General features: G+C 43.7%; 1 protein-coding gene across 7 annotated transcripts in view; it reads right to left on the reverse strand.

Moving 5' to 3' along the window:
• SRPK2 (SRSF protein kinase 2) overlaps positions 1-25,494 on the reverse strand; it is a 161,501-nt gene that overhangs the window by 42,094 nt on the left and 93,913 nt on the right. For all 7 annotated transcript variants that reach the window (XR_010794730.1, XR_010794731.1, XM_066633507.1 and 4 more), the window contains exons 3-5: positions 11,370-11,524; positions 2,408-2,516; positions 502-589 (exon numbers count right to left, since the gene is read on the reverse strand). Coding sequence is in view for 5 of the 7 variants with exons in the window: in XM_066633507.1 (XP_066489604.1) it covers positions 502-589; positions 2,408-2,516; positions 11,370-11,524 (352 nt within the window). In the remaining 2 variants the exon portion in view is untranslated. The remainder of the gene's footprint in view (positions 1-501; positions 590-2,407; positions 2,517-11,369; positions 11,525-25,494) is intronic.

A 25,494-nucleotide genomic window follows, 5' to 3' on the forward strand; every position in this document is an offset into this window, starting at 1 on the left:
AATGGGGCTACTCGATTCACCGCCAACCCAAAGGTCGGCAGTGAATCAAGTGCCTCCGTGTTGGGTGGTGAGGTTGATGCGGAGGCTTTGGATCCAGTGGAGCTGCACTCCACTGGTCCCACCTCCCTCCCTTCCCACTCCCTCCCCCAGCATACCTCCTCCCCACCCTCTACCTGCCTCTTACCTTCCCATAACGCCTTCTCCCCACCCTCCACCAGCCTTATGGCATGTTTGCAACAGAGCGCGCTGGTGGTAAGCCTGCATACCAAGCTCAGGATTGGGCTCTGAGAGGCTTACAAAGGGGTAAGGGGACTTTGGTGCGGCTGCATCAGCAGGGTGGGGGAAAGTGGGACTGGGCTCTATGAAAATCACAATATTTAATATTCTTGTTTCAACTACATGTTTTCCAAGATAGAAAGAGAAACAGCACCACAAAACCACATGCTACAGTAACAATTATCTATGCGCTCATAGTGACTAGAGTGCCATCATAATACTTACACACTTAAGCAACTTTATTTCATCCAAGGCTGTCTCTGTATAGTGTTGAGCACTTTTCACAACTTTCATTGCAACAAATCTTTTTCCCCTTTAAAATAAGTTAACAAGCTATCAGCGGCAATATACATTTTAAAACAAATATACCAGTCCAGCCTATTTACACACTGATTTTTTATACACGGATTTGACTCAACACAAATGGCCCCTGCAAATGAGAAGGAATTTGCTGATCCCTGGAGAAGAGGAAAAATGCATCCCTTTAAAATCAGTTTAAAAAACTGAACGACCTTTAACAATGGCGTCCTTAATATGAGAGAGAGAGAGAGAGAGAGAGAGAGAGAGAGAGAGCGCGCACTCAGCTGGCTGACAATCCATCAATCCTTCTCTCTCCAGGTGACCCCTCCCTTCCCCCTGAGCATGTGAAAGAAAGGTGATCACTTTGCATTGGTGAAGGGAGGGGCTGAGTGAAGAGGACAAATGATTGATGGATTGTCTTCTTAATGACTCTTATCTTACATCAGAAAGGTAAGCAAGGCTGTTTTTAAATCACTAAAGCAAGGGAACTTTGTTTTTAAATGGATTTGCTATAGTGCGTTTTTTGCCATCCACGTGAGTGCTTGGAACGGAACCCACACAAATAATCAGTCTCAACCTGTACTGTATACGCTAATTCTATCTGGTGAGCCACTGTGAGATACAAGAGGCTGGACTAGATGGGCTTTTGGCCTGATCTTGTCAGGTTTTTCTTATGTTCTTATCCCATTTCCAACAGAAAATATTCTCTATTCAAAACAGACATGCTATTAACAAAGTGCTTTGTCTACTGTAGAATAAGTGCAGATTCAGAACTAATACTGACATTTTAACAATAATAAAGTGACCAGATCACAATGTTACCTTTTTTTCCAAATAATATGTTGCAATATCAAATTTTAAGGCAGAAGGATATATCCTTATATTCTAGTTCCTTCCATTCATAAGTGTTGCCCTCTCAGAAGGACCCCTTTCATTAGTGGAAGGGGTCTTTCCATTTACAGAAGGAGAGCTGTACTCCCAGAAGATCACTGAGCAAGCAAAACTCTCCACCTGTAAACAGACAGAGGTTCTGTTCACATATCACAAGGTTAGGACACAATCCATTGTTTTTAAGACCTAAATCAAAATTATAATAATATTTCCTACATGTATCACTTTGCCAAATACATTAGCTTCCTCTTATACTCAACAAAACATGTAAATTCAAAAAGCACCAATGATCTATAAAGGGAGATGGTTAGAAATCAATGTCTTTTAAGTTTTATAAAATATATATTTGATTTGAAGTGAAAGGTAGTATAATATTCTTATGCAATTGTGGCTACAGTAGATGAATAAGTAACCATTAGCATTGCCAGTTACCAACCCATTCAGTACTCTAACAACTCAATCCTATGTGTGCCACCCAAAGCCAATGGTGCTCTGACAGCATGTCATTTGGCATGCTGCCGGCAGCACGAGTGGGAAGGCCTACCCTTTCCCACCCACTCGAGCTTCTCCAGCTGCTCACCAAAGAAGATGAGTGGGAGAGGTGAGAGGGATGGGAGAGTGTGAAACGAAGGTGAATGGGAGAGGTGAGGGGGTGGGGGAAGAATGTGAAGTAGGTGGGAAGAAGCCAAAATGGGGAGGGGGATTGGCGGAAAGGACCCAGGATTAGAATTGTATTGGCAGCGCCAGCAATATCCTAACCCCCTTCCCAGAGCTGATCCTGCAGCATGAGTTCATACGGACCGGCACCAACTAGTTTGCTAACACAGGTACAAGTATGTCCCTCCTTACTGCAAAGTCTTACATCAGGGAAAGGGATTGGATGCATTAAAAAAAAATCTAACATTCAAAGGGAAAAACAAAACAAGACATGTTGTCTTACTGCATATCCCAGCATAGCCAGACTGTAGAGAAGTGTCCCCATCCTAACTTTCTGATAACATGATAACGGCCATTGAAAAGATCTCCAATTTTCACTGGATGATAGCCTCCTACGGGAGAAACAAACAAACATGTAATTTTTTAAAAAGACACTAACACATACACTTCCCTGTTTTCTTGGAATTATGTTAGACAGAAGGAAATCCAGCAAGGACCAAAACAAGCATGCAATGGAATGCATCATCAGTTACACTTTAATAGTAGACAAAAGCCCTTTTCTCACTTTTAAACAAAAGTTGAGTGACCTTTATATCAGTGTTTTTCAACAGAGATTATCATTAAATATTTTTTAATCATCATCATGCACACATAGCTCAGTTCTCACAAATGATTTCCTATACAACTAAGCTCTATTCCCACTACTACCAAGATTTTTAAGAAGGCAACCTATTAAACAATTTCCTTGTTCAAGACTTCCCCGCGTTTACTTGGGATCTGCTGATACTGGGGGACGCCCCCCACACTCCCCACATGCCCATTAGCATGATTTTAAGACTTACCCCTGTGTAAATTCTTCCTTAAACAAAGTTTTTGTATGCTTAGCGCTCATAGCAACCTTCAGGCTGTCTCCCAGCAGCCTGGTTGCTTTAAAAAAACCAACTGCATGGAGATTAACAGGAAGCAGAACGTAACATCAATCCTTTCCTGGACCCTCCCACCCTCCACAAATACCAAAACCTGTAGATAAGTAAATCCACGGGTCAGTTCAATATGACCTCCATGTGTGACTGGAGATGTTAGCCGTCAAATTCAGAGGTGTTTCAAGGTTTCATAAAAACCAGAAGTGCCTTTCAGACACTTTCAGAGGCATTTCTGAGGCCCAGAGAGGCAGCTTGCAGTCTCTGCAGGCCTCAGAAATCCTCCTGAATACGGCTAGATAACACCTCCAGTTGTGTCTGGGGGCTCAGATCCAGCCCTCCACCGCCAGTTCAGAACCTGCAGCGAGTTAAATCCACAGATTCTGAATCCTCAGATAAACAGGCTGGACCCGTATTGCTTTAATCAACGGCTGTATTGCTATTATTGCTTCAGTCAAAGCATTGGCTATTGTCTCTTACAGATATAAGTATTCATGTGTGGAATGAATAAAAAATGCTTACATCAGATTTGTTTTAAGAAGGCTGAACTAAGGAAAAGCAGGGAGAACTGTGCCTCCTTGGAAAGATGCCAACTCAGCTGTGATAACCGAAGTAACTCAAAACAATGTAAAAGAACTGCTTTGCTTGATAAGGAATAATTGGGATTAGGATATAATATTGAAATGTTGAAATGAATCTCTTCCTATATTAAGCCTTTGCAAGAGTTAGTAAATATGGAACTAGGTGAGGAAAAGTTAGATGAGGGGACAGATATGAGATCAGTCAGCAAAGTCACTGAACAGTGCTAGGGGGAAAAAACCCTATTCCTAAAACAATGCCAAAACAACAAAGGCAAGCAAAATCTGAGGGATGAAGAAGCCTATCATCAGCAACAAGGCCTTAGTACCACCACCTTCCTGGTCTATCATCAAACCTGCTATCAACTTGAGTTGGCTACCTGAGCTGTATGCAGATGAGTGTGTACAAGTATGGTTATAGCGATTGTTTAGATTGCTTTGCTAGCTTGCTCTTATTTTTACATTACAAAAACAAAAAGAGACAAACAACTATTTTACCTTATACCCATGCTACATAAAGTTTAATAAAATCAATTAACTGCTCCTAAAGTGGGGTTTCTATGCTTGCTCAACAATCCCTACGATGAATCTTGATAGGATCAAAAGCCATTCATAGGTTCTTATGTGCTGAAACACTATTCAAGTTTTTGTTAAATCATATAATTTAAAATGAAAAAAACTATAAAATTACAAAATGTCGACTTCCCCAATCTTATTCTCTTTGACAATTTCAAAGCCCACTGCCAAACTCAGGGAAACGCATGCAAAAACCATGCCCCTCCTGTGCTCTCTACACAAACTAGTTTTCTGATGTGGTCTAACAGTTGGATTCTCAGAAAGTTTCTGAACCATGTAGAGCTGCAGCCAGAATTGGCAACGTCCCTGAGGCCCCAATCCTATTCAAGAGGCATGCCAGGCCTTTGTGCTGACACAAAGCACTTTGTAAAGGTAAGAAGACTGCATGCGCCAGTGGGAAGGAAACAACTTTCCCGCTGACGCTGACATGTGGAACAATGTCTGCCAGATCTGGTAAGTGCAGTGCAGGAGCAAGGAAAGGGCAGAAAGAAGTGAGACGGTGGGGAGGACAGATCAGGTCCAGGAGGTGGCCAGATCAGCAGCATCAGTATACACTGTATCCTATTTCCCCTCCCGGGCCTGATCCACCTACATCAGCATTTCTCAAACTGTGGGTCATGAGGCAATTTCAGATACTTTGCATAGCATCTACCTCACCCACTACTGAAAATACAGAGTTGAAAATACAGGGTACAGAGCTGCGGGGTACAGCAGGCTCCTGGTGAGAGAGAGGCATGGTACCCTGAATAGGTAGGAAGATGGGAAGATGGAAAGGAGGAGAGGGAAGCTGTGTGGTTGGAGAAGGATCCAAGGGTCTGTGTTCTGTGTCTGAGCTAGAATGTTTGAATTCTGAGCTATGTAAAATAACAGCACAAGCATACTTCATAATGAATGTTTGGCTGATTAAGGTTTGAAGCCTAAAGTGATGGTGTCACTTCCAGCCATGGCATCACTTCCATGTTAATGACATCACTGCCAGTGGATCCCGATAGTCATTCTAAAGAGTGGGTCCTGCTGCTAAAAGGTTTGAGCCTGCACAGGTTCAAACCTACACAGGCTCAAACCTGTGTAGGCCAGCCTACACAATAGACTTTTACCAGCGATATCTCTGTCACAGGTTCGCGTTGACCCATTGTGACTGCTGGGGCTTACCCCAGGACAAGGGGATACATATCCCCTTATCTGAGGAGATCTGCTGCAGCCAAAATTCCCCCACAGGGTACAGCAGAGCCCGTACTGGCGCTCCTGCATAGCCATGGGGGAATTCACTTAGGACAGGGCTAATTTATATCCAGGTCTACTGGGAGCAGATTCTTATCCATGATATTGCAGGCATTCCCTCACCTCAGTCAGATATTATCAGGCATTCAACTCATCCCAACACAAGAAAGTTCAGCCTTGGTAAGATTCATAAACAAATGTCTTTGTCAACTTGCTGGCAAGTAACTATGCTCTGGAGCAGGGGTGCCCAAACCCTGTCCCTGGGGCCACTTGTGGCCCTCAAGGACTCCCAATCTGGCCCTCAGGGAGCCCCCAGTCTCCAATGAGTCTCTGGCCCTCTGGAGACTTGCGGGAGCCCGTGCTGGCCCAATGCAACTGCTCTCAGTGTGAGAGGGTGACTGTTTGCACTCTCACATGAGCTGTGGGATGAGGGCTCCCTCCACTGCTTGCTGTTTCACGTCTGTATTGTAGCAGCGGCAGCAAAGGAAAGGTCAGCCATGCTTTGTGCAAGGCCTTTTATAGACCTTGAGCTACTGCAAGACCTTCATTCACTTATATAAGTTCCATCTCTAATATATTTATTTATGTAAATTTATTCAAATTTGAACTGTAAATTAATTCAGAGAGATTATGTGACTCTTCTACCAAGAAGTTTGGACACCCCTGTCCTGGAGGGATGAAACTTCAGTTCCTAAATTAGTTTATCTTCAAGTGCCTACATCTGAGGTATTCAATCTGTGAATCGGGGCTCCCTAGGGAGGCATGGCTAGCCCCCAGGATCCTCATGAGGCATCTTGGGGAGAGAGGTGGCTCAGCTCTGCTCAGCTGCATGTGCTGCCTCCCTACCTGCTGCTTTTCTTCAACTGTGAACTTGGTGGGTGGGGCAGTGTGAGGTGGGGAGGGCATGTGAAACATGGTGGGGAGGAGGGATAGAAGGCTGGCTGGGTAGTGGTGGAGGTGCTGCATCTCATCAGCACAGAGCATGCTCCTGGCAGGTTTCAAACTGGGAGGGAAGCCTGACCTAGAGAGAGCAGCGCAGCACTTTCCACCGCTTGGGAAGGAGGGAGCCCAGCCTGCTCTTAGTGGGGGGGATGTCCAAATGCCACAGCCTGCATTCCTCCGTCTTGCCTGGGGGAACAGGGGTGGCATCTGCCTGTTGGGGTGTTTGTGTGTGAACATGCCCCCATCTACTTTGGGTGTGAGTTGTGGTCTTGCTCTGTGTAGCTGCAATTCTATCCACACTTTCCTGGGAGTAAGCCCCATTGACTCAAATGGGACTTACTTTCTGAGTAGACCTACACAGGCTTGGGGTCTGCGTCAGCTTAACCAAGGATCTCCACTTTCTGTTTTCCCTCCCCCTTCAAAAAAGAAAAAAAAGTCACCCTTGATGGCTTTGTCTCCAAAAATTGATTAAAAAAATAAAAATACCCATTCCTTTGCAGCCATCCCCCTTTTCCTTCCTGCCTCCTTTTGGGGGGGGGGGTTACTTCCCCAAAAGGCACAATCCTAGCTAGGTCTACTCAGAAGTAAGTCCTATTGTGTTCAGTGGGATTTACTACCAGGAAAGTGAGGTTAGGATTGCAGCCAGTCTCTGGGTCTCAGTTTCACATCAGTTTCCAATTAGCAGATACAGTACACACAAAACAAAGTCTTCCCCTCTCCCAGCAAATTTCATCACTTTCCAGGTGTGCTGCTAACAAACTCAGGGCACAAGCCTAACCAGGTCTACTCAGAAGTAAGTCCTATTGTGTTCAATGGGGCTTACTCTCAGGTAAGTGTGGTTAGGATTGCAGCCTCAGAGTGCTGGCAGCTGTTTTTTGGTTTCTAGTGTATAATTATAACACCTTCATCCCCATTTTGGGGGTAACTGAGGTGAGGTGAGGTGATGTAATGGGGAGCCGGGGCCAATGGCCACAAGGATCAGGGGAGCCATGGGCCGGAAAAGTTCGAGAACCACTGGCCTACGTGATTTTGACGATGTGCACACCAGAACCTCTGCCCAGAGCTTGGGGAAAACACAATCCCACCCCCCCTAAAATCATGGTAGTGGCCACTCAAAATGCTGATCAGGAGCAGAAAGGAAATTTATGACCTTCTACAATATACAGGTGGGGCCTCGGTATCCATGGATGATCTGTTCTCAGACCCCCGCTGATAACAAATTTCACAGATACTTAATCTTCGCCTCATTAAGATCTCGCCGAGTAGCAGAGACCAGGCTAGCACGGGCACTAGCCCAGCATTAGCGTTCGCAAATGTGCCTTATGGTAAGCTGGCGCGTGGAGGTCAGGATTGGGTTCTAACTTCCAACTTTCAAAGAGGGTTCCCCCCCTTTTTAATTATTAGTGGTGAAGGCAGGGAAAAGAAAGCTCCTCTTGAAAGATCAATATTTATATACTAGCTCAATATACATGGATATTGAAATCCTCCTCAATGCAAAGCTTTGGGACAATTTGTTGAAGTAACTGAAACCAGAATGCTATCCTGCTCACTTCATTATCTATACAAGAGAGACAATGTCTCAGATGGGCACTCTCACTCAATGGTAGAAAGTCTTAGAGGCAATTGGGAAAAGCCAAAGACTATCTTGCCCAAGGCATGACTAGAAACCATTCCAGACTACTTCAAGAAAACTTGATTTTTTTTTTGAACTTAAACTGGCTATTGACCTTGAAACAGTGTGTAGGAAACATTTGTATTTCACAGGATTTTTTTAAAAAAAGAAACATTGCAGAAGTTATAAAAATGAATTGACATTTTCAAAATGCTTAAACAGCAAAAGAATTACTTGCAAAATCTAAGAAGCAAAATCAATGAAAGCTGTGTATCTTCTTCCACCCCCAAAGCCCTCACAAGCTAGGGGTCAGGAACTGACCAAGCAACCAGGATCTCCCAAACAAATACATTATTTTCAGCAAACCTTGTCACCAGACAAATCTGTCCCCAACCAAATCAAATGCTCTCAGGGATAGACAGGGACAGCCGCCCCCCCTCAACGGGGGGACGTGGACGACTACAGCTACATACCTCACCTCTTTCCCGCACAATCCTCTCAATAAAACATGAAGTGCAGGTCATGCTGGGAACCTCAAAGGTCACCCAGTAAGCTTTATGGCTGGGGATTTGAACCTAGGACTTCCTGACTCACAGCAGCAGCATAAAGGAGAACTCTCATGTGTTGCAACACCAGTCTTCCCCACCCCCACTACCTGGAAAGCCTCCTCCACTACCTTTTCAGGAACAGCCTTTGCAGCAGTCAATCTTCTTACCTGGGCTAGCCATTCAAACATTTGCAGGTGCTCTGGCCCCCAATATTTCACTAGGAATGGGCCAGTCAGTAATTTTAAGATTACTGACAAGATCAGGAAGCACGACAACTGTTGAGGCTGCTGCTTCCCCATCACCCACTAAGCCATCACCCACTTACCAAGTGATAGGGGGGAGAGAGGAAGCAGCAACCACAATGGCCTGGCAGGGCATGGCTGGGCATAGCGGTTGACCTCAGCAGTGGTGTGGGCTCTAGACACATGCCCAAGCAGGCTTGACTTGCACCACTGTGCTCGGCCCAAGGCTATGCTTTCCCATAAAAAGGGAGTTACCTGGTCCCAGTTCCAAACCTCTCCCTTGCTGCCTCGAACAGACACAAATCCTTGACTTAGAGCAGGGGTCGGCAACCTTAAACACTCAAAGAGCCACTTGGACCCATTCTCCAGAGGAAAAAAAACCTCAGGAGCCACAAAACCCTTTTAACATCTAAATTGAAGATAATACTGCATATATAGTTTTTTTTTCATCTTTATGCTCTTATAGGTCCCGTTTTTATAATGTAGCCCCCTCTTGTAGCTTTTAGTTAGTTTTGTCATACATTCTTGTCCTGTGTTTTCAGACGGCTGGTCCTCTATGGTGTTTTGCCTGATTCCAAGGCCATTCTCTGCCTGGAGAATTATGCCCACTTTAAGCAAATTAGCTCCCCTTCTTTCCCCCAACAAATGACCCTGGTTCTGCCGTGCAGTCCTGCTGGACCCCACCTCCAAGGTAGCTCGCCTGTTCAACCTGCAGAGGTCCTCTCTCCTGCCAGCAGCCTCCCACCACTACAGCAGACCCTGGGTCCTCAGCAGGTCTTGGGGCCACACAGCAGCCACACACCAAACTCCAGTGTCCCCAGCAGTCCATTAGTCACAAAGTTAGTCAGAGAGCATCCAGGGCAGAGTCCAAAGTCAATAAGCCAAGTCACAGTCCAAGATCAGATTCCAAAGTAAGTCAGTCAAATCAGTCAGAGTATCCAAGTCAAGCCGCTAGTCTAGTCTCCTCCCTCCAACATGCACTCCTTCTACAACCCACACCCCCTTCCTCAGGTGCTCCTTATATCCTTGAGGGCCCTATTGCCTTCAAGTGGCTGCAGCTGTGCAGCACACTCTGCTGGATGCCCAGGCCTTAGCCTTAAAGGGGCCACTGCTGACACCACATCTACCTCCTCACCAGATCTTCCAGGATTCCAATACATATGGCGGTTATGACATCTGCTTATCTTACATGGATACTAAAGAACTCCCCCCACCTTCCAGAGGCACCCTGCTGGAAGGAAAAAAGGACACAGACTCCAGAGGTGGGGAAGAGAAGAAGCCAGAGCTGGGGGGAGGGGAAGGTGGGGGGGCAACCACAGGCCAGCTTCTGTCCTGCCTGCCTGCCGGCCGGCCGGCCAGCCGGCCCACCCTCCCTCCCTCACTCTGGCTGCAACCCTCTCCACACTATCCTGGGAGTAAGCCCCATTGGCTACAATGGGACTTCTGAGCAGACAAGTTGGTTGGAGCTCTCAGGCTGCAGTCCTCTCCACACTTTCCTGGGAGGAAGCCTCACTGACTATTTGTGAGTAGACCTGCACGGGAGGAGGCTGAGGATACAGCCCTCCACACCTTCCTGGGAGTAGCCCAGGGACTACAGAGGGGCTTACTCTGGAACAGACCTGCGCGGGCTCCCACTCACCTGTCCTTGCGCCCGGCCTTGAGCAGGCTTCAAGGCTGCCATCCCAGGCACCCTTTCCTGGGAGTAAGCTTCATCCTCTGTAATGGGGCTTACAACAGAGTAGACACGCATAGGAGCAGGTGCCAAGGCTGCAATCCCAGGCACCCTTTCCTGGGAGCAAGCTTCATCCACTGTAATGGGGCTTACAACTGAGTAGACACACAAGATGTCTCCTCTGCTGTGGAGGAAAAGTCTTTCCTTTCCTTGCACTGAGTGGGAACCTGCTCAGGGAAAGGTGGGCTGCAAGGGCTAGCAATGGCTGAGGAGGAGGGCGGCTCAGGATTGGCTGGTGGTCAGCCAGTGAAGGGCCCTGAGCCATTTCAACAGAAAAAGCCAGGAGCCTGCTGGATGTTGATTGGCTGAGCCTGCTGGAGAGTTGGGGAAGGGAAAAACAGGGAGCTTAATCCTGCAGAGCGGGCAAAATTGAAAAGGGAAACCAATGCGGGGTAGGTGGGGGTGAAGGGAGAGGAGGGCAGTGAGCTCAGGGGGCAGAGGAAAGCAGCCTGCAGCAGGAGCAGAGGAGCAGGAGCAGAGGAGCCGCAGCAGACAGCTGAAAGAGCCACATGCGGCTCTAGAGCCGCAGGTTGCCAACCCCTGACTTAGAGCTATTGGAGACAGAGATCAGACTTGATTAATAATGAAGAGCAATGCAGCGATCTTTTACATATGGCCAGATTTTAAAAACATGATTCAACTTTATTGGAAAAGGATTAAAGTCTTTTCTTCTATTCCCACATCTATCAAAAGAGCACTATCAACAAACTAATTTTGTTTTTCCTACTTCAGAAGGAACAAACTATCATTCTCTATCTTGAGTTATAGGAGGCTTCCTACCCAAAAAAAAAAAAAAATCTTAGGACTTCTCAACCAATTATACTGAGCAAAAAGTTTGCAAAAGTATTATGTTTACATTTTCTTACATACTAACCTTTACAATAATCTGCAGGATCTTCTTGCTCTTCATCATCAGATCCCAGAATTTCCTCCTCTGGTTCTGGTGGTGCTGGCTCTGGCAAAGGAGGAGGTGGTGGGGGTGGAGGTGGTGGGGGTGGTGCAGAGGGAACTTTTTGTTGAGGCTCTGGCCTACAAATCAAAAAATAATACATTCTATCAATACACTGCTTACGAAAATGCTCTTTGATTACTTAGCCACTATTCTTTTCTTACTATTTTATTCCTCAATTTATTTGGTCAGATTTTTCTAGAACAATTACATCATCTTCCTTGTCAAAAAAAATACAAACATAAGCTACGTAGTCATACAAACAATGCACAGGAATGGGAAAACATGTTAAATTTCAAGTGCCATTTCAAACTGACTGCCAAGCTGAGGAAGACAGCAGAAACAACATCATCTTCAATGCAGGCATTTGTTTGGGCTGCAAAACTAAGTGCTTTGCACCCACTTTTAGTGAAAGTTCCAAGCTTTGGGGAGCGCTGTGCAGGGGGGTCCCCGCACCGCCTTCAGCCTGCTACAGCCCTGCCTTCTTGAAGTGCAAAGCACCCCCCCACCCCTCTGCCCTAGTCCCTCCCCTGCAAGAACTTACTAAGGGAGTAAAGCTCCCTTAAAGTTTGAGAAATGCTGCATTGTAGGTTACAAGTCATGATGTGCAACCTCCTGATTTTAGAAATGGGCTATGTCAGAATGCCAGATACAAGGGAGGGCACCAGGATGCAGGTCTCTTGTTATCTGGTGTGGTCCCTGGGGCATTTGGTGGGCCACTGTGAGATACAGGAAGCTGAACTAGATGGGCCTATGGCCTGATCCAGTGGGGCTGTTCTTATGTTATGTTCTTATGTTCTTAACCTAATTATCCATTGATTTTTCACCTGTGGTTTTATCTCAACATGATGAGAAGGGCCCTTTAAATTAAAGGAAAAAAGACATTTAACAATAGCCTCGTTAATGTAACAACTTGTGAACTTTTAGTTGAAAAGCGGTATATAAATACAGTTAATAATAATAATAATAATAATAATAATAATAATTAATGGAGGAGAGGGCAGCCGGCAGAAAATCCATCAATCATTTTCTCTGCAGGCGCTTAGAATAGCTTCACCCCGAAGGCAAGCGACCCCAAGGTTCCCCCTGAGCACGTGAAGAAATGCTAAGTGAAAGTGATTATTACCTCCTCCATTCTTTCCCCACACTGCAGCTCAGGCTCAGGTGAAGGAAGAGAATCTCAAGGCCTGGACAGAGACTGATTGCCTGATACCTCTGTCATGCACTACAAAGGTCAGCAAGGCTGTTTTTAAATCACTTTGGACATTGTTTTTTAAATGGATTTGCTTTAACATGATTTTTGCCATCCTCATGAGTTCTAGGAACGGAACCCTAGTGGATACTGAGACTTAACTTGCATGCTATGTGTATACCAACAATGCCTCTGATAGTGCTAAGAAATATTCTGAGATAAAATACAACTTCATTAGCCAGGTGTGGACCTAGCCCCTGTGCAGCCCTGGGGCTTAGGACTGCAACATGCCACCACCTACCCCCTCCTGAGAGGAGACTTATCGGCTGGTTTCTGGAGCCTGGTGCAATATTCTTCTATGAACACTGTATGTTTGCCAGCATCCTCTCAGTTAACTACAGATTCTTGAACTACATTTGAAAATTTTCATTTTAACACTTTAAGGATGGTTTAAATTCTGAACTTCCATAGGTTAAAACTTGAAAACATTCTGTATTGGAACGAATCTCTCAATCACTATAAATGAAAATTAGAGGCCCTCTATTCTCAGAGGCTCAAAACCAAGGTCTCCTCTAGTAACTTAAAGAAATGGAACCAGATATTTCTTTACTAGTGACAGTGGCAGTCCTGAAGGGGACTGCGGGGGGGGGGGGGTAAAAGACTCAGGGCGCCACACCTGTGCCATCGCTGCCACCTCCACCTGCCCTCAGGAGCTCTTCTGAGCGCACAAGAGGCCCCACACTGCATCCATTGGTGCTCCTAAAGCCTTCTGAGGTCTCTGGAGAACTGTTAAACAGTATTTCCAGTTTTCAAATATCACACAAGGGTCCAGAACCAGTCAGTAAGTCTCCTCTTCAGGGGGAGGGGATAGCATGCTGCAGTCCTGAGCCCCAGGACTGCACAGGGGCCAGGCCCACACCTGACTACCGAAGTTGTATTTTATCTTAGAATATTTCTGAGCACTGCCAGAGTCATTGTAGGTATACCCCGAGTAAAGCCCCAGCAAGCCCTAATGGGCTACTTGGATTTGTGCCATCGAGATCGCTGCTGCAAATCCCAGTAGCCTGTGTAAGGTCGCCCGGGTCAGGGTTGGGGATTAGGATCTGGCATAAGTACCAGCTCCTGGTTCCACCCCCTTCCCCAGGCCAGCCTACCCACCAGTCTGACCTTGCCCCGCGCTGGCCTAGGGAGGCTGACATGAACTTACCTGCCTGTGTCAACACAGAGGCTGAATCTGGCCTCCACAGGCTGGTACATGTCCTTGCGCCAGCCCAGCTGACTCACAAGGAGGTATGAACATGCCTTACAGCACATTTGCAACACTCTTGCAGTAAGAGTAAGGGACTTGCACCGGCCTAATGAGCACCTAGGACTGTACTCTAAGTCTCAAATACAAGATAGAGTATTTTTAATTCTATATGAAGATTTAGATATTTTTGTTAGAACAAGACTAATTTTCATTGCATGATTAAGCATCCAGTAAAGAATATGTTCAGCCAGCAAAACTGAAATCACATAAGTCAAAAGAGACAAGACAGCACAAAAAAAATAGTCAAACTCTATAATAAGAAATCTGTTGACTTTTATAATTCAAGGTTGCAATACTGCATTTCAAATAAGGAACTCTTCATTAGAGATGAAGAAGATGATCTTTACAAGATAAAAATCTTCAGTGAGCTACATTCAAAAATTGTTAAGTTTACTTTGAATGTGGAAAACACATTAGCTTTCCTGTTTTATTATATAGTATGTCTCAACAGGTTGTGTTGTGGAAAAGTAGAACCAAACCAACCTGTTTTCATAAGCAATTAATGTTCAAAACAAGAAGTTTCTTAAAGAAACTATTTCTTAAAAAAAATTGCTCGATACTGACAAAATAAGAAGCGCCATAAATACTGCAGATACGCGCCTATAAGTCGACTATAAGCCTATAAGTCAAGGGCAGGTTTTTGAGTCAAATCATGGAATTTTCTATGACCCTTGGATAAGTCGGGGTTAAACTTAGGGCAGCATCTGACTATAGTTCTGTCTGATTTCACCCCAGGCTAGATCCTGAAAAATAATCTAACAGTAATTGTTACCTAAGAACTGTACAGTCTCTAATTTATTAAAAATGTAGTAAAAGATCGTAAGATACATTTTTATTCTTTAACTTTTAAATTCTAGTTTTCACAACCTTTCTGTAAACACTATCACAATAAGTGCATGGTAAACAACATACCAATAGAATAACGGTTCCAAACCTGGGGTGCATGTACCCCCAGGGGCACTCAACAGGACCTTTAGGGTTGGCTTGAAAAAGAATTGAATAATGGCAGAAAAAGGCAAGTAGTACTCCAGAATGCCTTGCAGGGCCAGTAAGGCAGGAAGGGAGGTAGCTAGTTAGTTAGTTATGAAGGCTCTGCTAAACTTTAGAGAAGAAGGCTTGCTTCAATTCAATGGAAGTCTCAGGAGCAGTGAAAAAGTTAATTTTAGCTGGAGCTTTCCAGGAGTTGCCTTGGAGATTAAGGCAATCTAATTAGAGGCAATCTAACGGCCCTCTAATTATCTCTGCAATGCTTCTCAGGTGCCGCTTGAAAAGTAATGCTACTTGAAAAGCAACTTTCAAGTTGAGTTGCTTGAAAAACTATGCCCCCTGAGCAACCTCGGAGATAAGGTGAGGTGATGATCTAGGCTTGATTTATTGGCAGAAATTTCTTGCCTTGTAGGCAAGTATCTACAGTAAACCTGTAATATTAATAATTCATTTGACAAAGTAGTTATTTTAAGATATTTTTGAAAGTTTGGTTGCCTTAGAATATGCATTATTGTTTTGCCTTGAACTTGACAGGGGATCAAGGATGCAACAAATGGAGCTATTGGTTTTTTAATATCCTAGACACTCACTCTCCCTCTCTCTCACCTTGGTAATATGACAGAGAGTCTGAGGAATGGGTAGAGTGACCATTAGAAGTTGGTGTGATTTGAATTTGGGCAGAGAGGGAGAATTTCAGACAGAAAGAGTTGTAAAATTTTTAACTGGAACTGGATCTAACAGATACTCTCTGAGAAGCTGCTGCAAAAGAGCAATTTGTATGCCCCGCTAGTACCCCCTTTGCCTCCACTTTGCTCCAATTGTATGTTTGTGGATAAAAGAAGACAGAGAGATACTAAAGTTCTACAATGGGCTCTCTCATCCAAAGGAAACAAATCCAACACTTGCCACCACTCCAAGGGGAACATAACTACATACCAGAGACACCCGCCTATAAGTTGATCTCACAGATAAGTCGAGGGTAGGTTTTGAGCAAAAAATCATGGAATTTTCTGTGACCCTCGGATAAGTATGGGGTTAAACTTAGGGGGGTGTCTAACTACAGTTTTGACTTTTACCCGAGGCCAGATCCTGAAAAATAACCTACCACTAATTGTTACCTAAGAACTGTACAATCTCTAATTTATTAAAAACATAGTAAAAGATCATAAGATGCATTTTTATTCTTTTTAAATTCTGGTCTTCACCACCTTTTTGGAAACACTATCAGTGCACTTTAAACAACATACCAGTAGAACAGTGGTTCCCAACCTGGAATTCATGTACTCCCAGGGTCACTCAACAGGACCTTTAGGGGTACTTGAGAAAGAATGGCATACTGGCAGAAAAGTGCAGGTCATGCTCCAGAATGCTTTGCAGGGCCAGCAAGGCAGGAAGGAAGGTAGCTAGTTGGCTGTGAAAGCCCCACCAATAGCTAGTTTTTGGTCATCAATTCATGTATGAACCAGTGACTGAAAACCAGCACAGTAAAAAAGCTGAAACATAATATGGAAAGTGATCAATCACCCAGAATTTCTCAGCACACTTCTGGTGCAAAACAGTGCGAAGGCAGAGTGTTCTGTTCTTCAAACAGATAAAAAGAGAAAACACTGTGATAAATATATGAAGTCTGGGCTTTCATATAGAGGAGATGAGGGTTTGTATTATTAACAACAAACATTTTGCTAATAAGGGTACAATTTATGGAAATTTATTAGTCATGTAAGCATTTTTCACAAATTGGTGCTACTAGTAAGAAGATCTTATTTCTTGTGCATGCCTACAAAGATTCTAACACCCAAGGCACACAAAGCTGGGCCTCAGGTAATGAATGAGTCAAGCATATGGGAGAGCACATATGGGAGGCTCTTTGGTCCTTGGTCCCAAGTCACCTTGGTCCCAAGTCATTTAAGGCTTCAAAGGCAAAAATAATCACCTTGAATTGAGCCCAGAAGCACACAGGATACCAATATAACCTTCTCAGCACTGGAGTTATGTGCTCCTGGGAAGCTGTCTCAGTCAACACATGGGCAGCTGCATTTTGTACCAGATGGAATTTCTGAGCTATCTTGAAGGGCAACCCCACAGATTGTGTTACAGTAATTAATCTAGAGGTGACCACAGCATAGATTACTGTGGCAAGGTCAGATTTCTTGTAGAAATCTAAGAAGACAATGCTCTAGTTGGCATACTAGTCAAAGTTGGTAAAAAGCAATACTATTGACACTTGGTCCTCCATAATGAAGGTGATCAAGGAGCATCACCAAGCCTATTCACAGCTCAGATAAACCCGCAACCAAGAGCATCTCTGTTTTGTCAGGATTAAGCTTCACTTCATAGACAATTTCAGTCCTTGTACATCTACATTTACACTGCCAGTAGGGAGAAAGGGAATTGTTAGATGGGATTAGATGGGAAGGCGTGCAGTATCTCTTACATGCCTCTCTTCTACACAGATCTCTTACATGCCTCTCTTCTACTCAGGCCTGGAGGAGCATTCATGCCAGCCATGCCCCAGGTTAATCACAGCTCTCTGCACTACCACCCTCTCCTCATCCAGCTACTTACCCCAACCTAGCATCTCCTGAGAATAGATGCAGGTTATTTTTAGAAAGAATAAACAATTAGAAGAATGTAGCAACAACAACTTATACATAGCGGAAGCAAGAAAATCAATAAAAAATATAGCTTCATGAGGCAGAATCAATTCGTTCACTGCCTGATGCAGCCATTTTCAACCTTTTTCAGCTCAAGGCACACTAACAAGGCACTAAAATTGTCAAGGCACACTACCAGTTTTTTTACTTACATTAAATTACTACATTACAATTAATTTTAATACGATTAATACAATTAAATCATTACATGACAAAGGGCACAAGCCTAAACAGGTCTACTCAGAAGTAAGTCCTATTTTGGTCAATGGGGTTTACTCTCAGGAAAGTGTGGTTAGGATTGCAGCCAAAGACTCACAAAAAGTTTGGAGTGGAAAGTATATGTGATTCTGGAAAGGATCTGGAAAATGTTGTTATTAACGTGTTATGCCAGAAAGTGTTGGCAAAGAGAGGTCAGATTGAGCACTTAGTGGAAAGGTGTGGGGTGAGGGGCAATGAAGACACATGATTGAAAGAAGTGCAGGATTCAGCTGGATTGGGGGGGGAGAATGTGAGGAAAGTGATTCTGGACCTTTGAAAGGTGCAAGGAGTGAAGGTAGGGGCAGTAAAAGAGGTGCTAACTGCAATTATGAGATTTGGGGGGGGGTGCCTGTGGGAGGGAGGGGGGGGAAGTGCCAATTGCTTGCTCCTGTATTTAAGAAAAAAGAGTGTGACCAAAAGCCCAATCCTAGGCAATATGTCTACTCAGAAGTAAGCCCCACTATAGTCAATGGGGCTAACTCCCAGGTAAGTGTGGACAGGATTGTGGCCCTTCCCCTAAAAGGCAACAGGCAATGCAGGGAGGGTCGCTTTGGGGAGTTGCAGGCAAACTGTGGCACCAGGACTCTTTTAGCCAGCCAGTTCTTGGGCTGGTGGCCTCAGTAGACTCGCTCGCTTCCTACCTGCTTGCCTGCTCCTGCCTCCCTCGTTCTCACTTCGGACCTGTCTGCCTGGACTTAATACCCAATCCTAGGTGTGTCTACTCAGAAATAAGCTCCATAATAGTCAAAGGGGCTTACTCCCAGGTAAATGAGGATCGGGTTGCAGCCTTCCTCTCGCTCAGCAGCAGGAGATGCAAAGCAGCCACAGCTGCTCCTTTTTTGATGGCTGCCAAATGAGGGTCAAAGCAGTTGCTTATCCACCCATGCAGGAGGCTGCTGCCTGCCTCCTCTGGCCCCACGGCACACCTGAGACAGAAAACAGCTGGACTGATGGGTATGCACATTTATTCATCCCATCATCTATAATTAGATAAATGAAAACACCTTCGTAATTATTTTCCACAAAGCAATAATTAAAACTCCATTTCATTTTCATCATTCACAGCTCATTCTACCTAAACCAGTGCGACCTCCACTGCACTCCAACGGGAATTTTTGCTACTGCTGGTCTCCTCAGGGTAAAGGGACACTTGTTCCTTTGCCCCATGGTAAGCCTCAGCAGCCACTATGAAGCAGCTTGGACCTGTGCTAGCTCAAAAGCTGATGCAAATCCAAGTTGCTCTGTGCAGATGGATCAGGCCCAGAAAAGGGCTTGGGATTCGGTATGCGCCTGGGATTGGGTGTGTGCCACCACCACTGATCCTGTTCCCCCAAGCCTAATCTGTCCATCCTGTCCATCACCTCCCTGTTCCATCCTCTTCCCTGCCCCATTCCATACCCTGCACTGGGTTTACCTGGTCTAGCGGGCCTTCTGATGACCGTGAGAGTGCCAGCTACGTGTGCTGCCGCAAAGGACTTTACACTGGAAGTCCATACTGGCAGAATTCATGTTCTGACAGCGCATTTTTTTTAGATAGGATTGGGCCGTTAGTAACACCAGCAGACAGTTTCAGCTGAAAATAAATACTCTCTGAATTTTTCATCAACTATATTTAATGTCATATAAAACATATCTTCATGTAACCTGTTTAATGCATTTCAACAATTCAGTGTTCTATGTAATGTAAGTTTATAAAAGCTGGTCTGAAATATTTCTGTGCACAAGAATAGGAGTAAGAGTGTATCAAAATAGCAATACTGTATTTCTTGCCATACCCTAGGGTTACCATAGCAACTGGCTCAATTTCTATTCCCATCACCAAAAAAGCAGAAAAATGGCTCTAAGTGTGTTTTAGAAGAAGTTTAACAGACAAGCTTACAAATGAAGGCTGTTGGACCTTGAAAGATAAAACAGTCTTTCACACTTACATATATGGTTTATTATTATGTCCAATTCAAAGCAAAGCACTTTATTAAGTTATCTGTAACTATTATCATGATACTCCTGATGAAGTGGACTGCTGTGCATGAAAGTTCATGCTACAATAAATTTGTGACTCTTTAAAGGTACCCAAAGTTCCTTTGCTGTTTTTGTTGAAATAGAACAGGGGTGTCAAACATATGGCCTGGAGACCAAATGTGGCCCCTGGAAGCAATTGACCCAGCCCCCATTATAATTGGGTTTGCCCAGCTTAATAATTGGACTTTCTCATAACCTGAAAATATGAACTAGATTTGCACATTTTCTCTTTTGTTATTTGCAGCTAATGAGTTTCTGTGTGAGAACAAAGTGCTTATTTCTGGCCATCATCTGCTTAATGATGTCACTTTCTGCTTAATAATGTAACTTTCAGCCCTCAACAGGTACGATGAATGCTAACTTCGGCCCTCTGTATGAAACAGGTTTGACACCCCTGCCTTAGACTAGAATGACTCCCTCTCCTGAAGTTATTATCTTGTCAAATGCTCCCACCTCCCTGAAACAGGCAAACTGAATATTGCTTACACCAGGGGTGCCCAAACCCTGGCCCGGGGGCCACTTGCGGCCCTCAAGGCCTCTCAATGCAGCCCTCAGGGAGTCCCCAGTCTGCAATGAGCCTCTGGAGATTTGTTGCAGCCCGCACTGGTCCAACGCAACTTCTCTCAGTGTGAGGGCAACTGTTTAACCTCTCATGTAAGCTGTGAGATGAGAGCTCCCTCCACTGCTTGCTCTTACACATCAGTGATGCAGCAGTGGCAGTGAAGGAAAGGCTGGCCTTGCTTTGTGCAAGGCCTTTTATAGGCCTTGAGCTATTGCAAGACCTTCATTCATTCATATAAGTTCATCTTTAATATATTCATTTATGTAAACTTATGCAAATCTATTCAAATTTTTAATGTACATTAATTCCTTTTTTCCCCCGGCTCCCGACACAGTGTCAGAGAGCTGATGTGGCCCTCCTGCCAAAAACTTTGGACACCCCTGGCTTACACCAATGAAATCTGAAAGTACCCAAAAAAATCAACCAGGGAAAACCACAAGTGATTTTATTCTTTAAAAAGAGAAATAACCTCCAACATGCATCTCAAACACAAACACACAGACATTTTGCCAGAAAGAAGCCAGCTACTTCAATCTACCATTTTATCAGATATTTTAATGCATCAACAAGACAACACAACATGAAATGTGTTTGTGAAATTAACTCAGTAACCAAGTGGTTCCCAGATCTTCCTGGCTTATGACACCCTCAACACCTTCCTGGCTGAGCTGGGCATTACCATCTTGGATCTCATAAAATCTTATGAGATCCAAGATGATGGCATCCAAATCTTGTGAGATTTGGTGAGAGTCAATATGGTGGTGCCCAAATCTCACAAGATTTGGGCACCACCATCTTGGATCTTGCAAGATTTCACAAGATCCAAGATGATGGCGCCCAGGGCAACTGGGAATATACCACAGCTTCCCTGTGAGTGTGCCACAACATCCTAAGGTGTCACGATGCACACTTTGGGGACCCTTGCAGTAACCCAACAACAGTAGACTTTCACTATGTTCTAAACTAAACCAATGCTCTTCAACTTGTGAAGAGCTGGGTTTCACCTCAAACCTCAAACTGAAACACGAGATCCCACTTACTGCTAGGGTGTTGTTCAGTCCCTTCTTTCCTTCCATGACAAGTGAAAGGAGAACAGGAGCAGAGAGCAGCATGGCAGACCCATTCACTCAGTCTAGAGTAAGTGCACTGTAAACAACATGCCAGTAGAACAGTGGTTCCAAACCTGGGGTGCATGCGACGGGACCTTTAGGGATGGCTTGAAAAAGAATTGAACAATGACAGAAAAAGGCAAGTAGTGCTCCAGAATGCCTTGCAGGCATTCTGGGAGGGTATTCAGAAAGGAAGGTAGCTAGTTAGTTGTGAAAGTCCCACCAACAGTTTTTTGATCAATTCATGTATGAATGAATGATTGAAAACCAGCACAGTAAAAAAGTTGAAATATAATATGGAAAGTGATCAATCACCCAGAATTTCTCAGGACACTTCTGGTGCTAAATGGTGCAAAGGTATAGTCTTCAGTTCTTCAAACAGATAAAAAGAGAAAATGCTGTGAGGAACACATGAAATAAAGGTTTTCATATAGAGGAGATGAGGGTTTATATTATTCATATTAATTACAAACATTTAGCTAATATGAGGGGTACAATTTATGGAAACGGGCTGCCAAGGGGTATGCAAGTGAAAAATTGTTGGGAACCACTTCAGGAAAACCATTAATCAAATCCTTCATTAAGGTGTCTAGCGTGTTCAGCCAGAGGCACTACATATAAATGCAACATATAACACATAATTGAGCGTGTACAATTCAATTCAAAGAAGAGAAAAAAGCAACAAGGAATGACTGTGATCAAGTGCAGTTGCACATAGTTGTAACCCTATTTACTCAGAAGTAGACCCACTGCTTCCCATGGGTGTTATTCTTAAGTAATGGTGCACTGAATTGTAGCCTGGGACTTCATTTCAAATAGAAATGAGGATTACATCCTGGTGTTTAAAAAAACAGACCTCTGCCAAGATTTGCAAAATGGAGGCTGCAGCAGGGTCTGCTAAAGAGAACAAGGCTTGCTTGATTTAAATGGAACCCTGAGCCCTTTTATCGGGAGGAGAATAAATGGTTAACTTTGGCTGCTGCTTGCCAGAGAGATTACCATGGAGATTATCAATCCTCTAATTATCTCTGCATTGTGACTTGCTTGGAAAGTCCTGAGCCCTGAGTGACCTGGTAGATAAGGGGAGGTGATGATCTAAGCTTGATTTACTGGCAGGAATTTCTTGGCCTATAGGTGAGTATCTACAGTAGCTTACTCAATTTAAAAATTGAGTAAATCACTGCCAAAAACCTATTTGGGATAGACTAAAAATGCTACTAAAAATATTAGCTATGTCATATGCAAAAACAGACGACACTGCTACTTTTAGTAAATGTTTTTACTCTGTTTGTTTCTATTATATAATAAAATTTCCTTTAATGTAATTTTAACTGTTAGTTAACTTGTAGGTTCACAGGATGACAAATAGGGATACAAATTCTAATAAATAAAACCATCATGCCAGTTTTTTCCAACAAGCTAGTATTTTAATAATCAGATATTTAAGAGGCAACAAGAAATACGCCCTAGTTTATCCCAACAAGATCATAGATAAGTATACAGGTCCAAGCTTTTTATACATGGATTTTTTATACACGGATTTGACTCAACACGAATGGCCACTTCAAATGAGAAGGAATGTGCTGATCCCTAGAGAAGGGGGGAAATGCACCCCTTTAAAATGCTTTTCTTACTGTTGTAAATATTTTTATCTCAACAGGATGAGAAGGGCTCTTTAAATTACAATAGTTAGAGAGAGGGCAGCCAGCTGACAATCCATCAATCAATCTCTCTCCATGCGACCTTCACCCTGAATAGGTGAAAGAAAGATGATTAGCTTTCTAAGGGCCTGGAGACAGACTTATTGTTGGATTGTCATCTTAATGACTCTTTCTCAACATCACAAAAGGTCAGCAAGGCTGTTTTTAAATCACCTGAGCAACAGGACTTTGTTTTTTAAATTGATTTACTATAGTACAATTTTTGCCACCCAGAAACGCAACCCACGCAAATAATGAGACTCAACCTGTAGTTGAAACAGCCCAGATGTCCATCTAAATCCAACTTCTTGCTCCAAACCAAAGTCCTGCACCTACTAGCAGCTCCATAGAGCAATTTACATGATCCCTACCACAAAGGGCTATTACAGAAAAGTGCCTTCAAAACAAACAGTTCACACCGTAGCCAAACAAACTAGAACAGCAAAACCTTCCTAGCCATTCTGACCTGGAGGAACATTCTTTCCTGACCAAAATATGCAATCAAGACAGGTCTGAGCAAAACCCATTCACTGAGAGTCAGTTCCAAAGGTAAAGTTAATGGGTGCAATCCTCACCAGCCAACATCCTGTCTCTAGTTGCAGCATGCTAAGATACTAGACTGAGGGCCCTGAGGCAGCAAACCTTACCAGAGAAGAGGGAGTCAGCAAGAAATTAAGTTAACCAACATTCCTGTTCACTAGCAAAGGGTAATTAAAAGTGAAAGGTACAGATGATACACCAGTGATTTAGTATGGAGCAGGCTGATGTAAAATCATATCAATTGAAAATGAGAAGTGTGAAGGCACCCTATTTTGTATTTTCAAGAAATGTTCAAACTTTATAATTACCAAAATGAAACTTGCTGTGTTTGTGAATATGAAACAAGCTCAGAAAAATCAAACTTTAGCATGAAAAGTTTCAGAAATAAATGGTATTTCCCCATGAAGACCAGAGACATAAAATAATGATATTGCTATATGAAGAAATATGCATTACGGTAGAGGTTACTAAAAAGCAAGTTTTTATTTTCTTTTTAACAGAAAAGTTAAAAAGGTTCTTTTTAACAGTGCAAGCCCAGGCTTGCTCAGAAGTACTCAGAAGTAAGCCCCACCTAGTTTTATGGAACATACTCATAGGTTACATGTATAGGATTGAATTCCTTTTGTACCCTGGATGTTTGAGCAGACAACAATCTTATAAGAACAAGAATATTACCGCACAAATACATCATTTACACCAAGATTCTAACTTCATTATTTTGAAGGAAGTCCCACTAATTTAAACTGAGATCCACACAGAGATACTTCACATTAAAATTGTTATGGCAGCATTCTCTTGTAGAAATTAACATTCAGAGTTGTATTTGAGGGGAGGAAACTTTAAGCTTTTGCTTCTAATTCAGAATCACAAGTCATGATTTGTTCTAAATGGAAACTAGAGATTAACATTTCCTTTCCTCAAACACAAAGGGGGGGGGGGAAATGGTATGTGAGACTGAGGTTCATGAATGTCACCCAGAACCACGATTAAACCATGGTTTCAGGCAATGTCTGAACTGGACCTTTGTTTTATTTCTTTCTACAATGCATCTTATAAAGACCTACAAACCAAAAATTACGCTGTACCAAAGGTAGCAAACATTTACAATTTTTGGAACTACAGGATTGTTTGCACAATATCTAATTTTTTTAATGGAACTCCACAAAACCAAAGGACTTCTGATGTTCGCATTTCTGAACAACCCCTTTCAGTTAAACTGTTCTGCATTTTTGTCCTACATTTTGTCCTGAATATCATGGGATGAATCAGTTCTATATTCATGCACTGCTCATACTACTGATATTAGCAACTGTATAGCACTTTTTCAGGATACATAGTGTTTCACTTGTACTCTCTCAGTACTCTCTCTCTCTCTCTTGTACTGAGATCAACTATCTCAGTGATTCCCAAACATCTACAAGAAACTTGGGAACCTTGCAGGAGTGGTACTTGCAGGAGTGGGGGGTGGCGACAGCACAGCAGCAATCATGCTGTCACCACGACCAAGGGGTTTAGTAAGGTACCGGGGGGGGGGCTGTTCTGGCCATCCTAAGGGTGTGGGGGGCATGATCTCCTCTGCAGGCCTCCCCACTGCTCCAAACAGTTTCTATCTTTGAATACTATCCACTTCCAGTTCACGATTGCAAACCCAACATGAGCCATGACAGGAGCTGTTTGGAGCAGTGGAGAGGCCTGAGGAGGAGGTCACAGGGCCCCAGCA

This window comes from Tiliqua scincoides, chromosome 7 (genome assembly GCF_035046505.1).
Source record: "Tiliqua scincoides isolate rTilSci1 chromosome 7, rTilSci1.hap2, whole genome shotgun sequence".
NCBI classification, from domain to species: domain Eukaryota; kingdom Metazoa; phylum Chordata; class Lepidosauria; order Squamata; family Scincidae; genus Tiliqua; species Tiliqua scincoides.